The sequence below is a fragment of the Pongo pygmaeus genome, chromosome 8, assembly GCF_028885625.2.
Source record: "Pongo pygmaeus isolate AG05252 chromosome 8, NHGRI_mPonPyg2-v2.0_pri, whole genome shotgun sequence".
Lineage (NCBI taxonomy): Eukaryota > Metazoa > Chordata > Mammalia > Primates > Hominidae > Pongo > Pongo pygmaeus.
Window position 1 is genome coordinate 136604203 of NC_072381.2, and position 26171 is coordinate 136630373.

General features: G+C 50.1%; 1 protein-coding gene across 1 annotated transcript in view; it reads right to left on the bottom strand.

The window, feature by feature from the left end:
* Positions 1-26171, bottom strand: part of TCERG1L (transcription elongation regulator 1 like) — a 245318-nt gene that overhangs the window by 42432 nt on the left and 176715 nt on the right. Inside the window, exon 7 of the mRNA XM_054436467.2 lies at positions 9284-9438. Within this exon, the coding sequence (XP_054292442.1) occupies positions 9284-9438 (155 nt within the window). The remainder of the gene's footprint in view (positions 1-9283; positions 9439-26171) is intronic.

Below are 26171 nucleotides of genomic sequence, written 5' to 3' on the forward strand. Positions count from 1 at the left end.
CGTGCCTCCTGCCTGCTGTGTCCAGGAGAGGGAACATTCCAGCTCTGCCTGGAAGAAGGCATGGGAGTGGCACCTCTCCACCCACACCAGAAACTACCCAGGGAGGCCACGGGGGAAACACCACATTTCTTAAAACTTAAAAAATGAGGTCATACAATTACACGCATATTATTTAAAGTACATGTGTATCATATAGGTCATTTTTTAGGGTTTTAAACACTGGTTTGTTTTGAATAGTTTCAACATGGGCAGAGCTTTCCTAATTACGATCCAGACTCATAAACAAAAATATGTATAAATTTAACAGACTTAAAGAATACAAAACCAGAGTGGTTGCCGTGCACAACGGCGGCATAGCAAGCTCTCTGGTTGGGTCTCCATCAAGACTGCCATCAAGCTGTAGGGGGATTAGAAGCAAGTATTTCAGCTCTCTGGAAGCAGATCAGACACTTATAAAAGCTAGGGCTGGTGTAACGATAGTGCTAGAGGCCAAGCACAATGGCTTATGTCTGTAATCCTAGCACTTTGGGACGCAGAGGTAGGCAGATCACCTGAGGTCAGGAGTTCGAGACCAGCCTGGCCAACATGGTGAAACCCCGTCTCTACTAAAAATACAAAAATTAGCCAGGTGTGGTGGCACATGCCTATAATCTCAGCTACTCAGGAGGCTGAGGCAGGAGAATTTTTTGAACCCAGGAGGGTTCAATTTTTTGAACTCTGTAGTGAGCCAAGATGGCACCACTGCACGCCAGCCTGTGTGACAGAGTGAAACTCTGTCTCAAATAATAATACTAAAAAAAAAAGAATAGCACTAGAGAGGCTGCTGTTCTCAGTTGACTGCAAACACAAGGGAACAGAAGCTTCAGTCACCACACACGATGAGGAATACAGGCTTCATGGGCATCACACATGGATGGCTCCAGCCTGCACAAGTCCACGTCAGCGATCTCTGGGAAGTGGGAGAATCCCATTTCCACCAAAGTTGCCCCATTACAATGTCTAGCATATCTACTTTTCAACAAAAAACTCAAAAGCATGCAAAACCAGGAAAGTAGGGCCAATTCATCTGATAAAAAAATTTGACAGAAATCATCCCTGAGGAAGTCTGTGTGTAAAAATTAACTCAAATGGAGTTAACCTTACAAGTTACAACTATAAAGGTTGTTGAAGAAAACGTAAGAGGAAAATCTTTGTGATATTGCTTCATCATTGCAGAGTTTCTGCTATGGGTGAGGAAAGAGTTGTAGAAATAGGTAGTGTTGACAGCTCTACAACATTGTGAACATACTTAACGCCACTGAATTGTACACTTACAAATTGTTAAATGGTTAACTTCATGTTATATATATTTTACCACAATGAGAAAAAAAAATCAAGGACAACTTGTTCTATGGCAAAAAAATCGAACAACCAGTAAAATATTGTAATAATATTGTAGCCAAACACTGACAGCCTTGATTTTCAAGTCCAAATAACTCAATAAGAAAGATAAGGAACACAAACACAAAACAAACGGCCAACAAACCTGTGAAAAACTGTTCAATTTCACTCAAAATTAAAGCAATGCCAACTGAAGCAAAGAATGGCTTTAAGAATTAAGTCTGATGCTCTACAGTGCTAAGGAGATCATGCAGAATCTACCAGTACAAGTGTGAACTGTTCAATCTCTTTGGGAGAAGATTCGGCAATAGCTGCCCAAAATCTAAAATGCATGTACCTTTTGAGACAACAATTCTAATAATGTGAAATTACACCATCGATATGTTTGCAGAAACACTCCTAAGGTAAAAACCTAGGTACAAAGATGTTCTTTCCAGCACTGTGTGTGTGAGCGCAAAGCAGATGACCCAGATGTCCATCCAAGAGGAGGCTCTGAGGAAGTTATCATGCATCCAGACAGGGCAAGGGTCGGGGGACAGGAGATGGGTAGGAGAGAAAAGCAGGGGATTGGAGGGAGAGGGAACTGGGTGCGGGAAACAGAGAGGCTCTGAGCCAGAAAGATAGCCAAGACGCGTTACAGGTGCGGTGCAGACAGCGTGCAGCAGCATGTCAATCTCTAACATGTTTTATTAATGCACACACACCAATATCTATGTATTTTTTAAATGTATTGTTTTTTATGCATTTGCCAGCAAGGCTATGCATATGTGCGTGTGTGTCTGTGTGTGTCTGTGTGCCTGTGTCTGTGTGTGTCTGTGTGTATATGTGCCTGTGTATGTGTCTGTGTATGTGTTTCTGTATGTATATGTGTGTCTGTGTGTCTGTGTGTGTATATGTGTGTGTATGTGTATGCATTTGTGTGTGTCTCTGTGTATGTGTCTGTGTGTGTATATATGCGTTTGTGTGTGTCTGAGTGTGTATATATGCGTTTGTGTGTGTGTGTGTCTGAGTGTGTATATGTGCGTGTGTGTGTGTCTGAGTGTGTGTATGTGCGTGTGTGTCTGAGTGTGTGTATATGCGTGTGTGTCTGTGTGTGCGTTTGTGTGTGTCTGAGTGTGTATATATGCGTGTGTGTCTGAGTGTGTGTGTCTGAGTGTGTATATGCGTGTGTGTCTGAGTGTGTGTGTGCATGTGTGTGTGTCTGTGTATATATGCGTGTGTGTGTCTGAGTGTGTATATATGCGTGTGTGTGTGTCTGAGTGTGTGTATATGCATGTGTGTGTGTCTGAGTGTTTGTGTGCGTTTGTGTGTGTGTCTGAGTGTGTTTGTAAGTCACTCAGTTCAGGGAATGTGGCTGGCTGCATCAGGTAGTAAAAGTCCTGAGTCTCTGAGCCAATGTCTTCCTTTCTGGGAGTGGTGGGGAATATACCTAATTTTGTCAGTCTTCTTAGAGAGGGTAGGCACAACCTTTGGTAAAACTTACTATGGAATCATAGGAGCTGAATGTTGGTGTGTAAGGCAAATTCGCATTCAGATGGGATCCTTGGCATGCCTAAACTTCCCACTCATCACATTTCTCTCATATGCAGAATGCACCCTACGAATACAGAGAAGTCCAGTTTTGGTATCTGTGGGTGCCTGGCTGGACCTGCTGGTGGACCCAGCCCCTGCACAGCCAGGCCTCTCACCTCCGGTGCAGGTGATACCCCCACCCCTGCTCCTGGCAGGGGCTCAGCCCCACAGGACCCTGCTGCCCAGTGGCTCTGAGCTGTGTGCTCTGCCCTCTCTGATGGGGCCTCCTGCTCCACATCCTGTCCAATATCCTACCCTGCTCGCTCGGATCCTGAGTCCTGAGGAGGATGGGGCTTGGTAGGTTAGAAGGTGGTGTCACCCTCCCTCCCCAGAACAGTTGCACTCAACCATGTGAGTTGGATGTGAACCCCAGGTCACGCCCTAACCTCAAGTCCCCCCCATCTAGGCAGCACTCAGGCTCAGCATCTTCGTGGAAAAGTCAGTGCTCTCCCAGGACTGTGGCTTTCCTGGGCACAAAGAGGGGCACAGTGGGGGGTCCTCCTGCATGGGCCAGGACCCCAGAGAGCACCTTGCAGGGACTGGGCCAGAACTCATCCACAGGCAGACAGCTGTGCGAGGGATGCCCAGGAGGCAAACAAGGGTGGGCACCGGGATGAGATGCAGAGCAGGAGCCCTTGGCAGAGAGTGCAAGGCACATGACTCAGGGCAGCAGGGTCCTGTGGGTTGAGCTCCTGCCAGGAGAGGTGGTGGGGGTGCCGCCTGCACTGGGGGGCAAGAGGCCTGGCTGTGCAGGGGCCGGTTTTGATCCACCTCACTCCACCAGCAGGTCTGGCCAGGTGCTCACAGATGCCGAAACTGGACTTCTCTGTATTCCTAGATTGCATCCTGCGTATGAGAGAAATGTGATGGGTGTGAAGTTTAGGGATAGAAAGAGCTGTAGCAGAGCTGCAACTACACCGAATAGGAGATGGTCCTGACACGGTCACTTTGCTTTGCTAGGCCTGGGCTCCCAGATGAAACTCAGGGAGGAAGTTCTGGATTTGGTCAATAATCATAATGGGGAACCTCCCCGTGGCCACTTGGAAATGCCACACCACGGGTGCTGTGATCACTGCAGGGCTTCCCCAAGCCTTCCACTCCTTGAGGCTCACTGTCCCCAGACAGCCATCCTCCATCCCTCTCAGCTCAGACTCAAGCGCACCTTCTTCCTCCTACCTTAGAGCTCAAAACACACCCTTTACCTCCCCTCCCTGCCTCCTGGGGTCCAGTGTGAGTGACTGTGCCTCAGGGAGAAGCCCCTGGCTGCTGTGCGGGGTCACCTCACTCCACCCATCCGTTGTCGCTTGCTTCTCTTCCCCAACCCGCAAGGCACGGTGCTCCCTGCCCAACACGTGCTCATCTTTGGCGTCCTGTGTCTAGCCCAGTGCTTAGCCAGTCACCAGTCTCTAAATAAAGGATTGGTTCAGAAGAAAATGAACTTCCTCTCTTCCCTCCCTTCCCTTGCTCCCTTCCTTCTTTCCTTTCCTTTCCTCCTTTTCAACTTCCCCTCCCTTCCCTTTCCTTCCTTAGCTCCCGGCCCTGGAGGTGGCTTGATGTCTTAGGTCCTGGGGGAAACTACTTTGAAAAATGCTATTCTAGCACCTCTCTCTCTCCACCGAATTCACTGGTGAATCCAGGAGCCTGGCTCAGCCCCCGCCCTGCCCCCGGCCTCCCAGCTGAGGCCAAACACAGCAAGCTGAGGGGTGAGTGTGATCAGAACGTCCTAGAGACTCTCCCAGCTCCTGCACATCCCAGCTCACTCCTTCCCTTGCACCGGCTGCCCTGCAAGCTCCACCCTCACACTCAACTTCCTGCACAGTCAACTCAGGATTCTGCAAGGAAGAGACACCTGTCACAGCTCACCTGCTTCATCTTGGCACCATGTTGTAGAGACTAAACAAGGTGGGCACTACGATGGAGCTTAGCAAACAAGCCACCTGGATCATTCATTGTGCAAAGAGGAGGCTCAGGCCCTGGAGGCCAGTGGAGGGTGCCGTGATATGAAGGCCAGGATTCCTCCCAGAGAGCCTGGGGCAGGTGGGCTCCAGGTGGGCAGAGCCTCCCACATCACCCTGAATCCTCACAGACAGAACCACACTAGCTCACCACCCTCCAGGGTTCTGGCATTTGTGTTTTCAGCGGCCCTGGGTCCCCCCAAGTGCCCCGGCTGCCTGGGCCCCTGGTGAGATAGATCCAGTGTGCACTGTCTTCTCTGACAAACGCTTAGGAAAGTGACCCATTCACCAGTCACAGCTGTGTTTACTCACCAGACAATTTTACATCCTACTTGGTGAAATGAATGTCATTATCAATTTACATTGGTCTTGAATATAAATGGCTGAAGTGTTTACAGAGCAATTAAGCCCAGTGAAGTTCACGTCATCTGCCCACAGACTAGGGAGGGACAGTGTTGAGTGCACGGCTGCTGCAGCTGCTGCCTGGTGAGCTTGCACAAAGAGTCACCTGTGTCCATCACAGGCTGCCCTCAGGTCTGGCATCAGACCCGCCGGGGTGCAAATCCCCATTCCCCTTCAGTAGAGATGTGGCCCTGGGCCAGTTAGGTAAGCTCCTTTTTAAACTCCCTCTTCTGTAAAGCAGGCATGCGTCACAGATTAATGCCCCCCACCATTCCCAAGCAATGCCCACATCTGAATCCTGGAAGGTGTGCATACACTGGGCTACCTGGCAGAAAGGATGGAGGTTGCTAAACAGCTCCCCCTTGAGGTGGGAGACCATCCTGTCATCCAGGTGGCCCCAGAGACCACAGGGACCCCTCAGAGTGGAAGCGGGAGGCAGAAGGGCCAGAGCCAGAGAGAGGAGAGGCAAGAAGACGGACGAGGGGGCCAGGAGTCAAGGAAATCTCCCCTGGATCCCCTAGAAAGAACACAGCCCTGCCGATGCCAGTGAGGCCCCTGCTGGACGTCTGCCCTCCAGAACTGTAAGATCATCACCTTGTGTGGCTTTTAGCCCCGTGGTGATAATTTGTTACAGCGGCAAAGGGGTCTCCAATGCTGATGGCACCTGCTGCATGGGACTGAGGAGGGGAGTCCAAGGAACCAAGTGTGGGGGTTGCACATACCCAGGGTCCCTGCAGGTGGTCCCTCCCCTCCCCAAGGCAATGAGAAGGCTCCCCCTTCACTTCTTCCCCCAGGGCTCCCGGTCCTCCTCGACCCCTGGGAGGCACTAACAGATACAGCCAGGCAGGAGAAAAGAGGCCGGGGTATGTATTCCCTCTCTCTCCCCCGCCTCTCCTCCCTCCACCCCAGAGGAAGAACCCGAGGGCCCCAGCTCCAACACTTCCCATCAGGCTGCACCAAAAGTCCCAGTGAAGTGACAGGTGGCCCCCGTGGCCAGGGCAGGCAGAGCGGGCCAAGGTGGCGGGGCGGCAGGTGCACAGCCAGATGGCAGGGGGGTTTCTGCCGTCACTACCAAGACAGGGTTTGGCTGCTGCAGGCGAAGACAGTACGAGAACCACACCTCTGATAGGCCTGGGAAACGCAGGCATGGGTGGGAACACAACAGCCAGCACCCTCCAAACTGAAGCGTTGGTAAGATCCCCGAGAACCACATGGCATGGAATGGATGGGGCTGGGGGTGAAGCCTGGCACTTCTCATTTTCCTCCAGTTCTACTGGCATTTCTTCTCAACTAACAGCACAGTTACTACAGCTATAACAAATCTGGATGCACTGCAGGGCAATTAGAAAATAATTCAAGACTTCGCTTGAATCCTTCAGCAGTGCTAACAGAATGACAAAGGGGACTCTTTCCTTATCTGTGGAATGAGGAACGTCTCAGCACTTCTGGCGGCGCTGCATCCTGTCTCCCACAGCTGCCTGGCGCTGTGAGCCACAACTTCCACGTCTCATATCCCCACTGAACACACACGCACAGGCAGGTACACACGCTCACACACACACACATGCCCCCGAGACCTAAGAGCAGTTCAATGTGGCAGCCATTTTACAAAATTCTTTTACTTCATTTGCCTCTTGAAAAATAATGGATGTTGACTGTAATGCTTAATTGTCCCATTGCAGACGACAAATAGGTATGAATATATTCAAATCTACAATGACTGATAGTCGAACAAAATGTGAAAAACAAAACTCTCCACCCAGAGCCACCTCCCCTAGAGCTTGTTATCATAATTAGGGTTAAATATCTGACGAGCTACAATGAATGATCGGCCAGGGAGAATGCCAGTCACTGCTGATGGTTGCAGGTCATCAACTCTGTTCCCTGATCATTAATTAACCCTCTAGAAACACCTCCTGTCCTAACTGTTTCACTGCAAAGCCCTCTGAGTGCATTTTAGGGAATGAGAAGTTGTGCTCGTAAACATCACTTCTATCCCGGCAACCGGAAGTTGAGTATCGAGGTCATTTGCATATCCTTAAGATTCAGGTTAAAAAAAAAAAGACTGGTTGAAGATAAATCTCTTCCTTTCTTTATATGAGGAGGAAAGTAAGATTAAAAATCGTTTTATAACTACATGTAATTTTGTGATGTCTAAGTAGAGTACTTAGGTCTACCATAACAAAATGGGTATCAGACAAAATACCAAAACATGCTAAATCTAAATTAATCAGGTATTTCTGGTTGTAAAACCTTAACTCTCTACCTTTCAGAGTATAACATGAGATTCTTGTTAAAAGAAGGAGACTGAGCATCGAGCTATGAGCCAGGTAATCCGGGCCCCTGTCGTCCACCCACAGTCCTGGTGAGCCCTGAGGCCGCAGGTGGCCCAGTGGGGGCGTTTGCAGACGCCTCCCTACCTCCTTTCAGACCTGACCTGATTTGGTCCAAACAATAGAAATGAGAGAGCAACTATGCATTGCCTTTAATAAGTTCATTTCTTTCTCATTACTACCAACTTTTTGGGGGAAAAATGAAACAGCACCAAATTATCTACAAGAACGCAAGCTAAAGAAAGGAGTGAGGAATCTGCCAGGATGATCTGCCTTTGCCAAGCAAGTAAAATCATTGTTAGGACAAACTGTGCCTTAATGTTTCCCGTGGGATCTGAGGGTGTCATGATTTCCCTAAATTGTGCATCATCCTCTTGTCCATGAGTAAGAACCTTGAGAGGGTGCTTTCTGTAATGATTTTAAGGCACTCTTTCAAGACGTACAAGGCCCCCTTTTAATAATGAATGTGACCTGATCAAAGGAGGAAATGCAATTGCCAAATTCAATCTTCATTGTCCGTAAATACAGCAACGTTTTACAGACTCAATTCCATATGGACCTTGGAGATTTTCCTTTTCCCAACATCAGTTGATTCAGTCTCTGGATAATGCTGTTACTATTTTAAGTGGAATAAACATTTTAAATGTGTGATGTCTCAATCTTAAAAGACTACCACCATGTCTCTTAGCATGGTTAAAAATACTGATAAAACTTTTATAATACTGTCTTCTGAAGCTTCAGTCAAATACCTCTGGATTTCACACAAAGTGTGAATTGCCATCATCTAGCATTAGCCCTCGATGATGTGAAATTAAAAATGCCACTATGAACCCAATAGAATACCACACAAAACCAAAACAAAGAGTCAAGCTCCCATTTCACCGGCCTGGGCCTTGCAGCCAGGCATCTCTGCCTCTCAAGTTGGCAGGGAGCTCCTGCTTTCAAATGTCTGCAGTGGAGTCAAGACCGTTTGAATCCACATGCTCCGGGAGGAGGCTTTCCCAACGCAGCAGCTAATAAAATATGTATTAGATCTAATCAGAAAAGATCCTTTGTGAAAATGCTAAAAGTTCCTCTCTGTTTCTTGGCGAAACAAGATTTACAGGCATTGTCAGAAACAACTGCCTCTGCCAAGCACCCCATTCCTCTACAGCTGAAGAAAATCTCTTCCCCTGTCCGTGACCAGGTTTTTATCAAATTGAGGCATCCATCCAAACACAACAGCAGATCGATGTGGTGCAAAGGTCTAAAGTGAATGTAAGGTGGAAGAAAATACACTCCCATCTGTGTACATCTGGTCTCTGAAGTGGCGTTCATAAGACATTTGGAACAAGAATAAAATGCTGGGTAACAGTGATGCTGGATGGAAGCTTTGAGGGGCTGATGGAACGAATGGCCGTCTCTGCATTAATCACCTTACGTGATGCAAAAAGACAGCCAGAGCCGACCACTTGGAAGGATCAAGGTTTCTGCAGGAAGTGCCATAAAAACTTGATTACTAAACTCTGCAATCAGGCACAGGATTCCTTAATAGCCAATTTTCAACATAACCAAGAAGAAACATGCTTTCACTTTACGTTCATTAGAAATAAGCAGCTTAAACACTTCAAAGGAGGTGTAAATAACCCAGTGCTTAGTTACTTGCTGGTGCCTCCAGTTTGCGTTTGTGGGGTGGGTCCTCAATGATCCTGTTGAGGTCTCCGCGGTCCTTCAGGTCCATGGGCTTCTCCCAGACAGACAGGTGCATCGTTGGGTTGAAGAAGAAAACTCGGTCATCGCCCGTCCAGACCACACACCTGTTTGAGTGGAAAAACTCATCTCAGTCGCTCTCGGAGACACTTAATTAGAAAGTCGTTAGCATGAACTCTCACTGAAAAAGCCCCTCAGGACCGAAATCCACACATTTGCAAAGCTTGTTTATGGACAGTATGAATACTAAAGACAAAGCCTGCCTTTTTAGGTGACCTTACGGATCTGACTCATTTGATTAACAGGTAGACATTCTTATCACCAGCCTTAGACCAGGAAGAACACCAACATTCAGAGAAGCCAAGCAGCTCATCAAGGTCACACGCAGGCAGAGCTCTCTCCAGCCCGCTAGCTGTCACTGCCTCAGTGAAATTCCATTCCAGATGGAGAGCACTCTGGGGCGCCTCTGGCCCTGGTTCCCACAATAGAGTAATTCAGAGAGCGGCTCCCTACACTTCCCCAGTCGAGCTCTGCATGGCCATCAAGCAGTGCGCACGGCCACAGGTCATTACCCTCCGGCAGCAGCAGAATTAAAACGGCTGCTGTCATTAGCAACCACAGCCCCGGTGTCCTGCTCATTTGTGGATGGGCAAATAAGGAAGATCTGTATTTTCATATATGGAAATTGAAGATATCTAAAAGGAATTATGTGCCATTTTTAAACCCCTTATCTGTGAAAAGTTATCAGAAAAGATTAAAAAGAAAAAAAATGAAGAGAAGAAAAATAATGAGAGGGAAGGAAAGGAAAAAAGTCCCTCCCTAAGGAATGTGGGTCCGGGAGCCTGCGGCATGGAGGTGCACGGAAGGCTCTGTACTCTGACACTCTGACCTTCTGACCCCCTGACCCTCTGACCCCGCGCTGTCCCCACGAGCAAGCGCGGCAGATAAAGGCCAGCAAGGCCAGCCTGCGCTCTGGGTTTAACCCCTAAGTGGTGTCAGGGTGCTGTAGAGATTGAGGCCTGTGCTGGCACCGAGGCCCGTTCCAGGTGTGGACCTCCCAGGAGATTCCACTGGGGCAAGCCCCTCCCCTCTCTGGGCCTCGGCTTCCTGCAGTGACTTCAAAAGGTCCCTCTGGCTCTGCAAGTCTCCTGGGACTTTTCAGAAGTGCAGGAATGAATGGGTGGGAACACCCACATACCCACCTCTAGCTATTGACTTCCCTCTGACGGAGGCCCCCGACCTGTTGGAGGTACTGTTGGGCACCGCCTGGGCCCCCGATAGCCCACTCACGCCTCACTCCGGCCAGCCTTGCACAGGTTCTGGAGGAGCTGTGGATTCGTGCCAAAAGAAGCCACTCTGTTTTGCATGGAGAAAATCACTCCACACTTCACTCAGCCAGGCACATTCCATGGGCCAGGCAGAAGGCTCAGGGCCTGGGAACCTGTGTGTTGGCAACCCTGGGCAGACCAGGACCCTTCCCAGAAATCACCCTGAGAAGGTGTGCCAGGTCCACTACTCAGCCCAGCCATGTTCATGAGTGTGGGAGCCAAAATGATGGCTCCAAAGACGTCCACGTCCTGATCCCTAGAACAGGTGTGCATCACTTTACATGGCAAAGGGTCTGTGCAGTTGGGATTAGGACCCTGAGATGGGGGAATATAGCTTGGTCATTCAGGTGGCCCCAAATGTAATCACAAGGGTCCTTCTAAGAGGAAGGCAGGAAGATCAGTGAGGAAGAGATAGGAAGATGGAGGCAGAGGTGTTTCACACAAACACACTCACAGAGACACACACAAACACACATACACACAAACACACAGAGACACACATGCACACATATACACATACACAGAGACACACACAGAGACACACACATAAACACACAGATATACAGAGACACACATGCACACAGAGACACACACATGCAGAGATACACACATAAACACACACAGACACATACACACACACAGAGACACATGCACACAAATATACACACACACAGGGACACACATGCACACATATACACATGCACAGAGACACACACATGCAGAGATACACACATAAACACACACAGACACATACACACAGAGACACACGGAGACACACGCGCACACGGAGACACACATGGAGACACACGTGCACACAGAGACACACGTGCACCCGGAGACACACACGGAGACACACGTGCACCCGGAGACACACACGGAGACACACGTGCACCCGGAGACACACACGGAGACACACGTGCACCCGGAGACACACACGGAGACACACGTGCACCCGGAGACACACATGGAGACACACGTGCACACACACATGGAGAGACATACGTGCACACGTAGACACACACGGAGACACACGTGCACATGTAGACACACACGGAGACACACGTGCACACACACACGGAGAGACATACGTGCACACGTAGACACACACGGAGACATACGTGCACACGTAGACACACACGGAGACATACGTGCACACGGAGACACACACGGAGACATACGTGCACACACACACGGAGACACACGTGCACACGGAGACACACACGGAAACACATGTGCACACGGAGACACACGTGCACACGTAGACACACACGGAGACACACGTGCACATGTAGACACACACGGAGACACACGTGCACACACACGGAGAGACAGACATCGGGAGATGCCTGGCTTTGAGGCTGGAGAAAGGAATCACGAGCTCAGGGTTGCAGGGGCCTCTGGAAGATGGAAAAGGCAGGAAATGGACCACCCCAGAGGCTCCAGAAGGATCCAGCCCTGCCCACACCTTGACTTTAGCCCAGTGAGACCTGTGTCAGACTTCTGATCCTCCCAACTGTAAGAGAATCATTATGTGTCGCTGGAGCCCTGAGTCTGTGGGAGACGAATCAATGGACTTCCCCCTCGGGGCCACTCTGTCCTGAGCGCCAGCATCTGGGAGCCCTGACCTGAACCCCAAGTGTTGTGCCTGGAGGCCTTGGCCACAGCTGGCCTGGTCATCCATGTGGGAGAATATGACCTGCCCTTCTGCCTGGCAAACTTTCCAGCTCCAGCCCTGCCCTTGACCTACCAGGTGACCCTGAGAAGGTCGCCTCCCCTTGCTGGTGGCCTCATGCCCTCAACCCTTCAGATGGGGGGTGGAATGGGAATTTGCTTTATCTGGACAGTCTACCCCACTAGGGAAATGGACCAAGATAGAGTGTATCAAACTCCCATGCCAGACCCTGCCCTCAGGGGAGGCAGGCTCACGGGCCCATGGGGCGCTTCCAGGCCCATGCTGGAGGCTGGAAAATGAGGCTGGCCAACTATAGCAGACTCCATGCCCAGGTAGCTGGATCCCTTCCTGCTCTCACATCAGGCAGACCATTGTCCCCAGCAAGCCCAGGCCAGGGATACCTGACCTCTGGGGCCTGCAGGGAGCCTGTGGGTATGCATTTATGGTGTAGAACCCAGCTAGCATAGGAAGTTTTTATTGAGTCTAAAGCTGAAGGTAACCACACTGTGCTGTAAATTGTGCACAATTCAGCTACTGTATGAACTCTGCAGACAGCGTGGGCCAATAGGGAACATAAGCCCAGGGTAGGGACTGACTCCTTTCCTCCAGACACAGACCTGGTGATGACCTGCTTCCCGGGTGGAGCTGTGAGTGAGTGGGCCACATGCAGAGCCTATTATTAGCTCCCCACAAGGCCTGGGCTCTTTGGGAACACGTAGGACATGGACAGTTTTACTACTGTGACATTGGGCTCTGTCTCCAGGCACCCATCTTGCAAGGAATGCAGCTAGAGTCATCGATGAGACCCTGACTCATCGGGGGTGCAGGGAGTGAAGAAACCCTGAGCCCACCTCCTCATGCTGTATGTCTCATGCCCAGCGTGTCAGGACCAGAGCAAGCCCAGATCTGGCCCCTCATGGGCTTCAGAAGCTTCCATGACTGGACGGTGGCTGGAAAGGCAGCTCCAAGCCTGAAGCTCCCGGCAGCAAGAGGGCCCATTTCTAACAGTATTGCTTGGGATGTTTTTTCATGATGTTTTGCTGCAACTGGTCTGAGTGGCAAATCCTAGAAGCATCCTTGGCTCTCTGTGTTCCTCTCTAGCCACTGAAGACTTAAAACCTGTTGTGTAAACCCGTGAAGGTCTCCTCAGGAGCCTGACCTCACCTGGAGAACACAGAGCAACCTACTGTGACCTGGGTACAGCAGATGGACTTGTTGAGCACCATGTTTCTGGCAGGAGGCCATCTGGCCCCCACGGTTCTATGCACACTAGTGATCTGGGCATAGCACCCCAGCCTCCAACGGCCTCACCCAGAGCTGGGAGCACTTGTGTGCTCCTCTAGAGCCACTGAAGTGTGGGGATACTCAGCCAGGGGCCAGATGCTCACTGAGGCATCTCAAGTTCGCTGAGCTGCTAGGTGCACACAGTGTCAGGCATTCATACTGCATTCCACAAGCAACACGGCCATGGGAGAATTATCCGGAAGCCAGAGGCCTCGGGACACAGGCTCAGACTGGCTGAGTGGCCTCATCCAATCCCAACCCTCCCACTGGCTTGGGGAGCTTTCCTAACCTGGGAATTCACCAGCTTTCCTGAACACCCAGGGGTGAGCCCTGAGCCAGGTGAGGGCCAGAGGACTGGGGGAAGAAGAAGCTGAAAGAGGTGAGAGGATGACCCATTGCCTGGCAGGGACTAGCAAGAGCTCTGTGCTGCCCACTGCAGAGTTTAAAAGAAACAGGACTTCAACTTTGGGCCCTGATAGCACTCGTGGATCTCCCGTCATCCTGCACTAGGCTGAGGGCAGGTCAGTGGCTGTGAGTCCATTCTCACATTGCTATAAGGAAATACTTGAGACTGGGTAATTTATAAAGAAAAGAGGTTTAATTGACTCACAGTTCCTCATGGGTGGGGAGGCCTCAGGAAGCTTACAATCATGGCAGAAGGCATCTCTTCACAGGGCAGCAGGAGAGAGAGTGAGTGCCAGCAGGGGAAGTGCCAGACTCATAAAACCATCAGATCTCATGAGAACTCACTCACTATCACAAGAACATCATGGGGGAAACCACTTCCATGATTCAATTCCCTCCACCTGGTCCCACCCTTGACACACAGGGATTATGGCGATTACCATGAGGCGAGATTTGGGTGGGAACACAGAGCCAAACCATATCATTCCACCACTGGTCTCTCCTAAATCTCATGTCCCTTTCACATTTCAAAACCAATCATGCCTTTCCAACAGTACCCCAAAGTCTTAATTCATTCCAGCATTAACCGAAAAGTTCAACTCCAAAGTTTCATCTGAGACAAAGCATGTCCCTTCCACCTACGAGACTGTAAAATCAAAAGCAAGTTAGTTACTTCCAAGATACAAATGGAGTTCAGGCATTGGATAAATGCTCCCATACTAAATGGGAGAAATTGGCCAAAACAAAGAGGCTATAGGCCCCATGCAAGTCCAAAATCCAATACGGCAGTCATTAAGCCTTAAATTTCCAAAATGATCTCATTTGACTCCACATCTCACATCCAGGTCATGCTGATGCAAGAGGCACGCTCCCTCAGCCTTGGGTAGGTCTTCCCCTGTGGCTTTGCAGGGTACAGTTCCCTTCCTGGTTGCTTTCACGGGCTGGTGTTGAGTGATTGTGGCTTTTCCAGGTGCATGGTGCAAGCTGTAGGTGAATCTACCATTCTGGGTTCTGAAGGACAATGGCCTTCTTCTCACAGCTCCACTAGGCAGTGCCCCAGTAGAGACTCTGTGTGGGGGCTCTGACCCCACATTTCCCTTCTTCACTGCCCTAACAGAGGTTTTCCATGAGGGCTCTGCACCTGCAGCAAATTTCTGCCTGGACATCCCGGCACTTCCATACTTCCTCTGAAATCTAGGTGGAGGTTCCCAAACCTCAATTCTTGACTTCTGTGTACCCACAGGCTCAACACGTGAAAGCCACCAAGGCTTGGGGCTTGCACCTTCAGAAGCAATGGCCTGAGATGTACTTTTGCCCCTTTTAGCCATGGCTGATGCTGAAGCAGCTAGGATGCAGGGCACCTTGTTTCAAGGCTGCACAGAGCAGGGTGACCCTCCTAGCCCTCCAGGCCTGTAATGGCAGGAGTTGCCATGAAGCTCTCTGACATACCCTGGAGACATTCTTCCCATTGTCTTGGTGATTAATATTTGGTTCCTTGTTATTTATGCAAATTTCTGCAGCTGGCTTGAATTTTTCCCCAGAAAATGGGTTTTTCTTTTCTATCGCATGGTCAAGCTGCAAATTTTCCAAACCATTATGCTCTTCCTCCTCTTGAATCCTTTGCCACTTAGAAATTTCTTCCACCAGATACCCTAAATCATCTCTCTCAAGTTCAAAGTTCCACTGATCTCTAGGGCAAGGGCAAAAAGCTGCCAGTCTCTGCTAAAGCATAGCAAAAGTGACCTCTACTCCAGTTCCCAACAAGCTCCTCATCTCCATCTGAGACCACCTCAGCCTGGACTTCATTGTCTATATCACTATCAATGTTTTGGTCGAAGCCATTCAACAAGTCTCTAGGAAGTTCCAAACTTTCCCACATCTTCCTGTCTTCTGAGCCCTCCAAGTCTCTAGGAAGTTTCAAACTTTTCCACATTTTGCTGTCTTCTTCTGAGCCCTCCAAACTGTTCCAACCTCTTCTGCTACCCATGTCCAAAGTTGCTTCCACATTTTCAGGTATCCTTATAGCAGCACCCCACTCCTGGTAAGAATTTACTGTATTAGTCCATTCTCACATTGCTATAAGGAAATACCTGAGACTGGGTAATTTATAATGAAAAGAGGTTTAATTGACTTACAGTTCCACATGGCTGGGGAGGCCTCAGGAAACTTACAATCATGGCAGAAGGCACCTCTTCACAGGGTGGCAGGAGAGAGAATGAGTGCCAGCATAGGAAATGTCAGATGCTTATAAAACCATCAGATCTCATGAGAACTCACTTGCTATCAGGGGAACAGCATGGGGGAAAAGGCCCCCATGACTCAATTACCTCCACCTGCTCCTGCCCTTGACACATGGGGATTACGAGATTACAATTCGAGGTAAGATTTGGGAGGGGACACAGAGCCAAACCATATCAGTGGGTCTGGGCAGGTGAATCCATTAAGAGGTCCTGGGCAGTCATCAGTGTTAGTGGGTCCAGGAAGAGGTGCAGCAGAGTTGAGAGTCCCACTGAAGCCTCCCCAGACACTAGGCTGAGTGGTGTGTGAGGATGCTGGGCGAATGGCCTCTTCTAGCAGAGTGGGGAAAGGGCAGGGCTGCCTGGCTTAGACAGCCAGGACAGCAGGACCCTCCTGAATTTCCCTGGATGTCCTACTTTCCACAGAAAACCAAAGCACGTTCACCAAAGGCCAGGGCAGCATGAGGAAGCTGGGTTCCCCTTGCTCCTCTGCTGGGCTGCTCACCCTAAGCCCCGTGTGCTCATTCCCTAGAGAATCAAATGCACTGAGACCCCAGAAACCTGTGTTCCAGAGTCCTGGTGGAGTGCTCCAGGCGGCCCTATCCACTGGGTCTCATCATTTTCTCATCGACTTTCTGAGGGATTTTCCCAGCTGGCCTCCAAGCTTTGCTATTAACTTAAGAAAGAGGCTTTACATTTGGGGATTTATATTTATTCAGCCAAATTTTCCCCAGATCCTAGGCCAGCATTTGTTGTAAGTGCAGTGCCTCAGGATGCACTGACTCTAGGTCCCCGGTTCTCAGATGCAGAGATACCCAAGGTGCATTCTGATGCTGGGAGCAGCCAGCACCCTGGAATGCCCCAAAGTGTGGGGAAACAGCTCCCAATTCCCAGCGAAGAGTGGAGCTAATTAGGACTTGGTAAGAGATTACACCCGGGAGGAGGCCGAGTGACGGCCACTAACACGCCACCCATTTATATCCAGACCACAAAGAGCCCAGATCCTGAGCCCTGGGGAAATGCATGGAGTTGAACCAGAGCGGGTATGGAGTTGAACCAGAGTGAGTAGCTGGTAAATAAACGCAGTTTCCCCGGAGAAATCCATCCATCCACTCGTTACAGTTGGCTTCCACTAGACGGAGGCAGCTGTAACACGCAGAGTTAATTTTATGTACCATTTTATGCCCATTCTAAGTAATATGCATGTGTTCCCCTTCTTTAATCACACTGTATAATTTCTGGATACCTGCCATATTCCCTCTTCTTCTAACTGTCCCCATATCCCAGAGGATATAGTTAGCGCATCAGCATTATTTAAGTCTGGTACAGTACCTCCACACCAAGCAGCCACAATATAGGAAGATCTGGGTTTCATTGAATGAACACTGGGGTTGTTGCTTTGTTGTGTGAAAGGATTCCCACATTCATCCTGCAAATAGCAGGACCCCAAGCTTCAAAATCAGCTGGCTGGTGGGGAGGGAATGCTCCCCTCCCAGTCCCCTACTACACAAAGGCTCTCCCTGGATCCCTGTCTCCATCCATCTTTCATCCCTGAGTGCCCTGTTCCAGGAGTGTCCTGGGGGATGGACAAAGCCACACACTCCCTGGGGCCGGGCCACCAGGGCTGAGCTCTCAGAATGAAAGGGCCGCACCCAATGCCCTTTGCCGTCTTCTCTCCCTCTCCTGGTCCTCCCCACCTTTTCTGGGGTTTTGTATCTGGGAAGGGCTCAACCTGGGCAGGACTGAGTGGCCCAGGCCCATCCACCTGGCAGCTGGGTGAGGGACTAGGGCTTATAAGGACTCCAGGAGGAGCGCATGGAGACCTCCCTCCCACCTTCCTTCCCTCCTGAGTAGGTTCTCCAGCCCAATCGTGTCTGGCCATGGTTGCCACCGCCACCAACCCTCACTTCGAGAAGAAGGTGCAGATATGCAAGACAAGGACACGAGCGTGCACAGGCGTGCTGTACTGGGACTGAAGGGGCAGCCTGGGCCGGGCACCTGCCGCGTGACTGTGTGGCCTCTCCGCTTCGGGCTGTGGGCCGTCTTGCTGTCCTTTCTCAAAAATCGATAGGGCTAGTGACGTTCTAGACAGAAGGTACTTTAGGTGCTGGCGGCTGCTGAACGGTGAGAGTCCAGGAGCCTGGGGACACAACCTCGGCCTCCCAAGAGCACGGGCTCCCCTACTTCCTCCTTTGAGGTAAAAAGACACCAGGAAAGAGTGCCAGGCAGACACTGGAAGTGAGATGGTGGACAAGCTGGGCGGTGACGTCCCTGCACGGCACCAACAACGGAGGCTTTTTGGCTAAAAACAAAATTCCCCTTGCCCTGGGCTCAGGTGTCTGTGCTCCTAAAGGCATCACTGTTAACTTCTTGGCATAACTAAGTCTTAAAAGATTTTACCAATCTGTCTTTAGTTATTTCACATAAACGGATTTTGTCATTGTTAAATAATGAGCCTCAGGGAAAGACCACTCCACCGCAGGGAAAGACCACTCCATAGTCATGTTGAGCCGAGGCCACTCGGGGCCCTGCCAGCTCTGCCCAGCCTTGCAGCACAGACGGAAGCCCCCGGAGGCTTGCCGGGAGGGCAGCATCTGGCCCAGGCAGCCTCTGAGAACACAGGTTTCCACCCAGAGCTGGGCTCCACCCGGGCTGGGGGCTGCTGGGAGAGCCTGTCTTTGTGGAGTTCGAAAGGGGTGTCACCCTGCTCTTGCACCCAGCAGAGTCCCAGCTTTCCTCAAACCCAGGGACTCATCTGATTTCTGATCTCCCCGCCAGTCGCCAGTCGAAGATGGATAGAACTGCCACCTGCCCCACGCAGACAGGGGGCTGACAGCACGTCCGGGAGCCGGTGGCTGCCTGGGGATGAAAGCAAGGTGGCCTGAGGACCAGTGAAAATCGGCTCAGAGGGAACTGGAGGTGGCACAGCCCACGGCCCACCCCCCACTCCCTGGGCTGCTCCCTCCAGACCTCTCAAATGCCAGATAAACGGCAGCTTCCCCACCAACTCCTCCTCCCTCACTAAACCACACTGATATTTAATTCAACATTAGAGTCCCCTCCCTGACAACTGACTCCTCCTGTCCCTTCTCTGACATAATAAAAGACTCAATTATGCAAAAGGGCCGAAGTGACATTTGGTTTCTCTTCAGCACTACTTACTCAAAGAAGACTGATGCGTCGTCCCTCAGCTTAGCGAGTGCAACTGCCAAGTCAGGGGACGGTGCACGGGAGGAAGTGACACAGGCTGATGTGACCGAGCCCCGCATCTCTCGTAATCACCATCAATTCTAATCACCTTTTTCTTCTCGAACATCATCCACATGTATTATGTCTTGGGAAACTTTTCCTTTTTTTTTTAGAAAAGTTCTACCAACTTCATCTCAGAACATGATTTTGATGCTAGTTTTTCATAAGTCAAACATGCTCAATACCTGTATTTAGAAAATCCAGAGAAACATTTTTTTAAATGTCATCCCCAATAAATAATTATGAACTAATACAAAAAGATGTTACCCACAGGTACTGAAATAGAAAATGAAGTCAGAACTAAGGACAAGTCATTAAACATAAAATCAGGAGAACCAAAGTGTGTCCCTGAGATTTGAAAATACAAAACAGCCCTTTGAAAGATGCTTACACTAAGGGAGGAGACCACCCCTCATATTGTCTTATGCCCAGTTTCTGCCTCCAAAGAAAGAAAAAGTAAAAACTAAAAGGCAGAAATGAAATCCACAAGCAGACAGCCCGGCACCACACCCTGGGCCTGGTAGTTGAAGATCGACCCCTGACCTAATCGGTGATGTTATCTATAGATTACAGACATTGTATAGAAAAGCACTGTGAAAATCCCTGTCCTGTTTTGTTCTGATCTAATTACTGGTGCATGCAGTCCCCAGTCACGTACCCCCTGCTTGCTCAATTGATCACGACCCTCTCATGCGCACCCCGTTAGAGCTGTGAGCCCTTAAAAGGGACAGGAATTGCTCACTCGGGGAGCTCAGCTGTTGAGACAGGAGTCTTGCCGATGCCCCTGTCCGAATAAACCCCTTCCTTTTTTAACTCGGTGTTTTGTCTGCGGCTCATCCTGCTACAACATCTACAACAGCTCACAAAGCACATCTCTAGGCTGGTGTCTGCTCATAGCTCTTACCTCTCCAGGCAGAAATGCAGAGTCAGCCCCTGGCTTCTGGGCTAGACACACCTACTAACATCAGAGGAATGCACAGTACTCATTTTGATAATACGCCCCATACTTCTTAACTTTTAATGACTTCTGCCTCTTAGGATAAAACGTGAATCAGCTTTGCCAGAAAGTGGCGCCTTCCGACACTGTCAACTTCCTAAAGGGCACTTTTGTATCTTCCAAGCTATCTTAAAAAGAACTTTGGTCTGTGCTATTAACAGAACATGACATAAAACCCGCACTGCAGTAATCTGAATTTTTTTAGAAAATAATATAATGTTAAAACCAATATTTAATATATATTTTTTAATTTCACAAAAATAGCTAACTACTTGTAAATCTGTAGTCCTTTAAATGATTTTAAGATGCTGATTAACCATCGTTTTTGACATTTATTGTCATTTAATCCAAAAGCTATGGATTTTACACTTTGTCGAGCAATTACTGTTGAAATTTTCCCATGTCATCAACTCTCCAAAAACATCTTTATTGCCAATAAGTGGGAGTGGTTTAATTTCCTCAAAATTACTATTTGTGTCTAAAGCCAAATTGCAAAAAAAGAAGATACAGAAATTCCGAAGGAGATGCCATTCTGTTTGAATAGCATAATATAATGCTATTATAATATTATAATATAATGCTATATAATAATATAATAGCATAAAATAACGCTGTTCTACTGTTAACATGCCTAAAAGTTTCGAGAAGAAGATTTGAAAAAAAAGTAATTCAAGTTTCATTGCAACTGTTGCCATGACACAAGCTCTGCCTTCTCTAGAGGAGGATCGGATTTCACCTGGTATGAAAGTAAACGCGCTGTCTTCATTTCCTTTACCTTCCTTACAATACCATGGCTGGGACATGGTATCCTGAAAACTACTCAGCAGTAGAATGTGGAATTGATTTTCAGAGAGCAGACTTGGCTACAGAAGTTACTCTGAACTTCGACACCATTTTTAATGGTTAAACTGGCCCAGGCCATTAGACAAGAGTGGGTAGACGGCTCTTTCTCATTTTTATTCCCTGTCAAGGTGTTAATTTTGCATTTCTCAAGGGCTTAGCATTACATTAATGCTTTCAAGGAGGCCCTGCGTCTGGCCACCTCTCGGCAGCGAGAACAGCAGAGAGACTCCCACATAGTTAAGAATAACTAAGGATGCCGCCCGTCTGCTGCTGGCATTCCGTATGGATTCACTGAGCTCTAGCAGGGAGCACCAGCTCCTGCAGAGAACAGGAGAAACATCACCCTTCTGCTCTCATCACTTTTAAACCAGTTTCTACCACCTCATCGCTTTCTAAGATGCTTTCCCAAGAGCAGACACAAATCAGAAAAATGCTGGAGGAGTTTCACCTTTGAAAGTGAGTTTCTTCCCTATAACTGCACACAGGAGATGGAAGGTCTTATTCAGTCTGCTGTCTTCTCAAACACTCCATTTCTTAGCCCCAGTTTTATTCAAAATGTATTTAATAACTACATGAAAAAGTCAACCACGAGTAAGACTAATTTGATTTTTGTGGTAGATGTGTTGAGTGGATTCCAAAACTCCTTACCTCCTTATCATCCCAATTCCAGCTGCCCCCAGATGGCTCTCTGATACGCAAGAGGAACTCTTTCTGAGCCTACTTTAGCCCAGTCTGCTTGGCTGGCCCACCTATGTGGAAACTTCTAGAAGCCAGGTTTCCTTAGGAGAAGGTTGAGGTCTACACTTACGTAGACAGAGGATCTAATTCTGGGATCTAACCTGAGCCGACAGCCTGGACCATCACCCCTGCCTGGCTGAGGGCGGCCTGGTCTCTGACTGCCAAGGGGACCATCGCAGAGAGGATGCACCATCACGGGAAAGGCAGGAGATTCCCTGAGACATGGGCAGCGAGCTCTGGGCTTGGCCACGGGAGGGAGGAGAGTCAGCTGGAGCCATCAGAGCTTCCTCCGCGGCCGTGCCTGCTCACCCCACCACCAGTTCAGCTGGCAGTGCCTGTGGGGTCCCCCAGGTGACCCTGAACTGGCCTTTTAAGACTCGACCTCTCCCCACCATCCTTCCCACCCACTTCCACTGCAGCCCGGAACCCCAAGCACAAGACCTTTCCCTGCTTTACACTTGGCCACGATGACCTTCTGTGGGGCAGGCGGGTTCTCACTCACGGTTGGGGGCCTCAGCAGGAAAAGGGGCAGTGTGCCCCGGGGACACTCTGTCAGCTCAGAGTAAACAGGCAAACCACACTGTGCCCTGACAGCCATGTGCCAGAGACTCACCGAGCACCGTGGGCTTGACCTCTCTGTCTAAGTATTCCAGGGCTGAGATGAAGACCAAGGAGCTCGTCTATTTGGGCAGGGATGGGCTGTTGTGCCTCTGGCAGAAGCTGTTGCTGAGGCCCCTCCCCAATGCCTCCTTAGTCCTGGGGGTTCTGCCAAGCTCCTGCTGAGGTCCCCTGTGGTCTTCTTAGAAAGTTCAAGGCGGCCACAGTCTCTGAGACATTCTCTATCTGGGCAAAGACACCCTTTCTAAGCATGGGTTGTTTCAAATGGGTGAGGGAAAATGAGACAGATGAAAGGGCCCCACTCCTGTCCCTGGAGCTCCCAGTGTGTCTCCATGAGACCCTGGCTGACTCGGGGGAAAGGCTGACTACTAGCAAATCTCTATAAGCGAGACGGAAGCAGATGATTCAGCTAATCAAGTGAAATAGGCATAGACCCATCCCCCAACCCCACCCCATGGCAAAGAGAGCTTTTCCTAGATGCAGGCTGCAGTGTGAGGAGAGTGTGCCGTTCCCAGGCCTGCGTGCATCATGCTGACATTAGTGAGGATGTCACATCACGAGGCACACAAAGCCCTCCTTGACAGAGCATGTGGCCACGGGAGAAGCTGAGATCTGGAGTGGCCCCTTCACTCTGCAATGTCGAAGGTGCCTCCACCTTTAAGGGTAAGTGCAAACCCACCCTCTGAGGTCTGGTGGTGGTCTGCCAATACTCACATCCTTACTCCAACAGCTGCTCAACCAAGCCTAGGCTCTCTCTCCATTCAGGTGGGGCTGAGATTAGACTAAACATGAAACGAGAAATGCAGTGAAGCAGCAGCCACCTCTCCCTCCCTCTATGGTACTGCACAGGTCCCAGCAGGCAAGCCTAGCTCTGATTCAAGCAGTCTGCTCCCAGCATGAAGCTTCTCCATCCACTCGAAGGTATTAGCTCGTCTTGTAACACAAGAGGTGCCCACCTGGGGTTCCCTGGAGAATTCCCTCTCATCCTCATGCTTGCCAGTTAAAGACGACATGGCCAGGAACCTACACTGCACCTCCGCCTTAGTGGCACCAGTCACTGTGCAGACCAGGAAGGCCTGTAGGTCCTGTGGGACCTTGGCTGTCCTTCGTCTGTGCTTCCAGGCCCAAGCCCTCACCCACCTCACCTGAAGCCCATGGCCATACACCCCGCCACTCCCTCTGACCACAGCCACCCTTACCTCCCATGCCCAGCACCCGCCATTCATTCCCTAATCTGCAAGTACCCCTGGCTTAGCTGCTTCCCTCTCAGAAACCCACAAGGACCTGCTAAGTCCTCGTCCTGCATGGGGTCTGCCCTCCCACGTGGGCCAAGCTGCCTTGTTCTGCTTCTGTGACCGAACGTCTCCCGCTGCAGAGATAATCCACTTCCAGGTGAGATCATGCAGCAACCAACAGACTCCCTCACCTACCCAGGATTCATCGGCAAAGACCCATGCTGAGGGAGGGGAGTGCAGCAGCCAGGGAACCGTTTTCATTTGCTGGATCCCACGAAGCCTTGCCCATGGTAACACAATATCGCTGGAGAAGAAAGCCGCAGCTTTCACAGTGAGAAGGTTCTAGGGCTCAAGGTCAAGTCTTCTGGATCCCTGCAACTCCCCAGGGAGCTTGGCGGAAGCTGTGTGAGGATTCCACACAGTCTTGGGGAACGTTTCCCCATCCCGCAGCGCGATGTGCGGCAGTGTGCCTGCCTTGGAGACATTGGAGAGTTTGCCTGTAGAAGCTCTCAACCAGTTTGAGGCATCGTAAAATGTATGTGCAGTCATGTGCCGCATAGTGACATTTCTCTCAACCATGGACCGACCACACATACCATGGTGGTCCCGTCAGATTATAATATCAAATTTTACTGTACCTTCTCACGTTCGGATGTGTTTAGACACACACATCCCCACCACTGTGTCACAACTGCTTCCGTGCAGTCAGCGCCGTGTGGTCTGCAGCCTGATGCAGCCCGGGTGTGCGGGAGGCCGTGCCGCCAGGCCTGTGTGAGCACACCCTGTGATGTGCACAAAAGGATGTCGGATGCCACTGCCTGAGGATGCGTTTCCAGAATATACCCCTGTCGTTAAGCAGCAGAGGGATGTATATGGTCTTTGTTCCAGATTCCTGACACAGAGCTTCCCAAACTCTTAGAATTTCCTGAGCAAGGAGAGCATCTTGTTATTCCTACCAAGTCCCTGACCTGGTAGGAATAACACCTGTGCCTGAGGCCGCACAAATGAAATGACTTCAGGACCCCTGAGTAGCTTCAGGGAGGGTGCTGGTCTCCAGAGACACCAACCACGTGACTTCAGGACCCCTGAGTAGCTTCAGGGAGGGTGCTGGTCTCCAGAGACATAAACCATGTGACTTCAGGACCCCTGAGTAGCTTCAGGGAGGGTGCTGGTCTCCAGAGACATAAACCATGTGACTTCAGGACCCCTGAGTAGCTTCAGGGAGGGTGCTGGTCTCCAGAGACACCAACCACGTGACTGGAGGGCCATCACTTTTAGCGCTGCCCAACCCTCTGAGTCGTCTCACTTGGCTGATGATTTCATCAGTCATGCCTATGTAGTTACATTTCCATTGAAATTGTAAAACTTTGAGGTTCAGAGCGCTTCCAGGCTGGTGAACGCTGCAGCACTGGGAGGGTGGCACCAGCGAGGCCCAGAAGCTTAGTTAGGTCCACACCTTTCCCTGAGCATTGCTTCCATTGGCTGTTCCTGAATTGTATCCTTGATAAGACAACTGTAATCATAAGTAAAGCGCTTCCTGAGTTCTGCAAGTGGTCCTAGCAAATCACCACTGAAGTGGAGAGGAAGTCATGGGGACCCCAAATCTGTGGTCAGCTGGGCAGATGTGCAGGCAGCTGGGGGACCCCATTTGCAGCCAATGTCTGAAGCAGGGCAGCCTGAGGGACTGACCCCAGCCTGTGGGGTTTGACACTAACTCCCAGTAGTTAGCATCAGAATCGAGCTAAATTGTAAGGGTTGGAGAACGGGTGGTTGGAAAACAGCATAATATTAGTACAAAGAGGCCCTACCCCGAGGCACTCCCAGGGTGCAGAGGAGCTTTAGCTACAAATGGAAGGCTGGAGGTACCAGGAGCCTGCCACCGACACTGTCCATGGCATACAAGGCAGGGGTGCCAGTCTGTCCAGATTGGAGCCAAGTTCACCCCAATTATCAGAGGGCCGGGGCGTGGCACAGCAGGCCCAGTCAGCAGGGATGTGCTCACTCACTACGCAAGGCTGGTGGGGGCCCTGTGCTCCTTAGCCGGCTGCCTTCTGTACCTGGCTGGCACATTGAGCTGACACAAGTGGTTGCTATTTCTGTTCTTTAAATTAGCTGTGTCTCCCAGCTGTATACTGCACTCTCATCTTCAGGCTTTAAACTTAATTTTTACTGTAATAACCTTTTATTCTGCTTCCAAATGACTCCATTATAAAAGGGCATTTTTAAAAACCAAA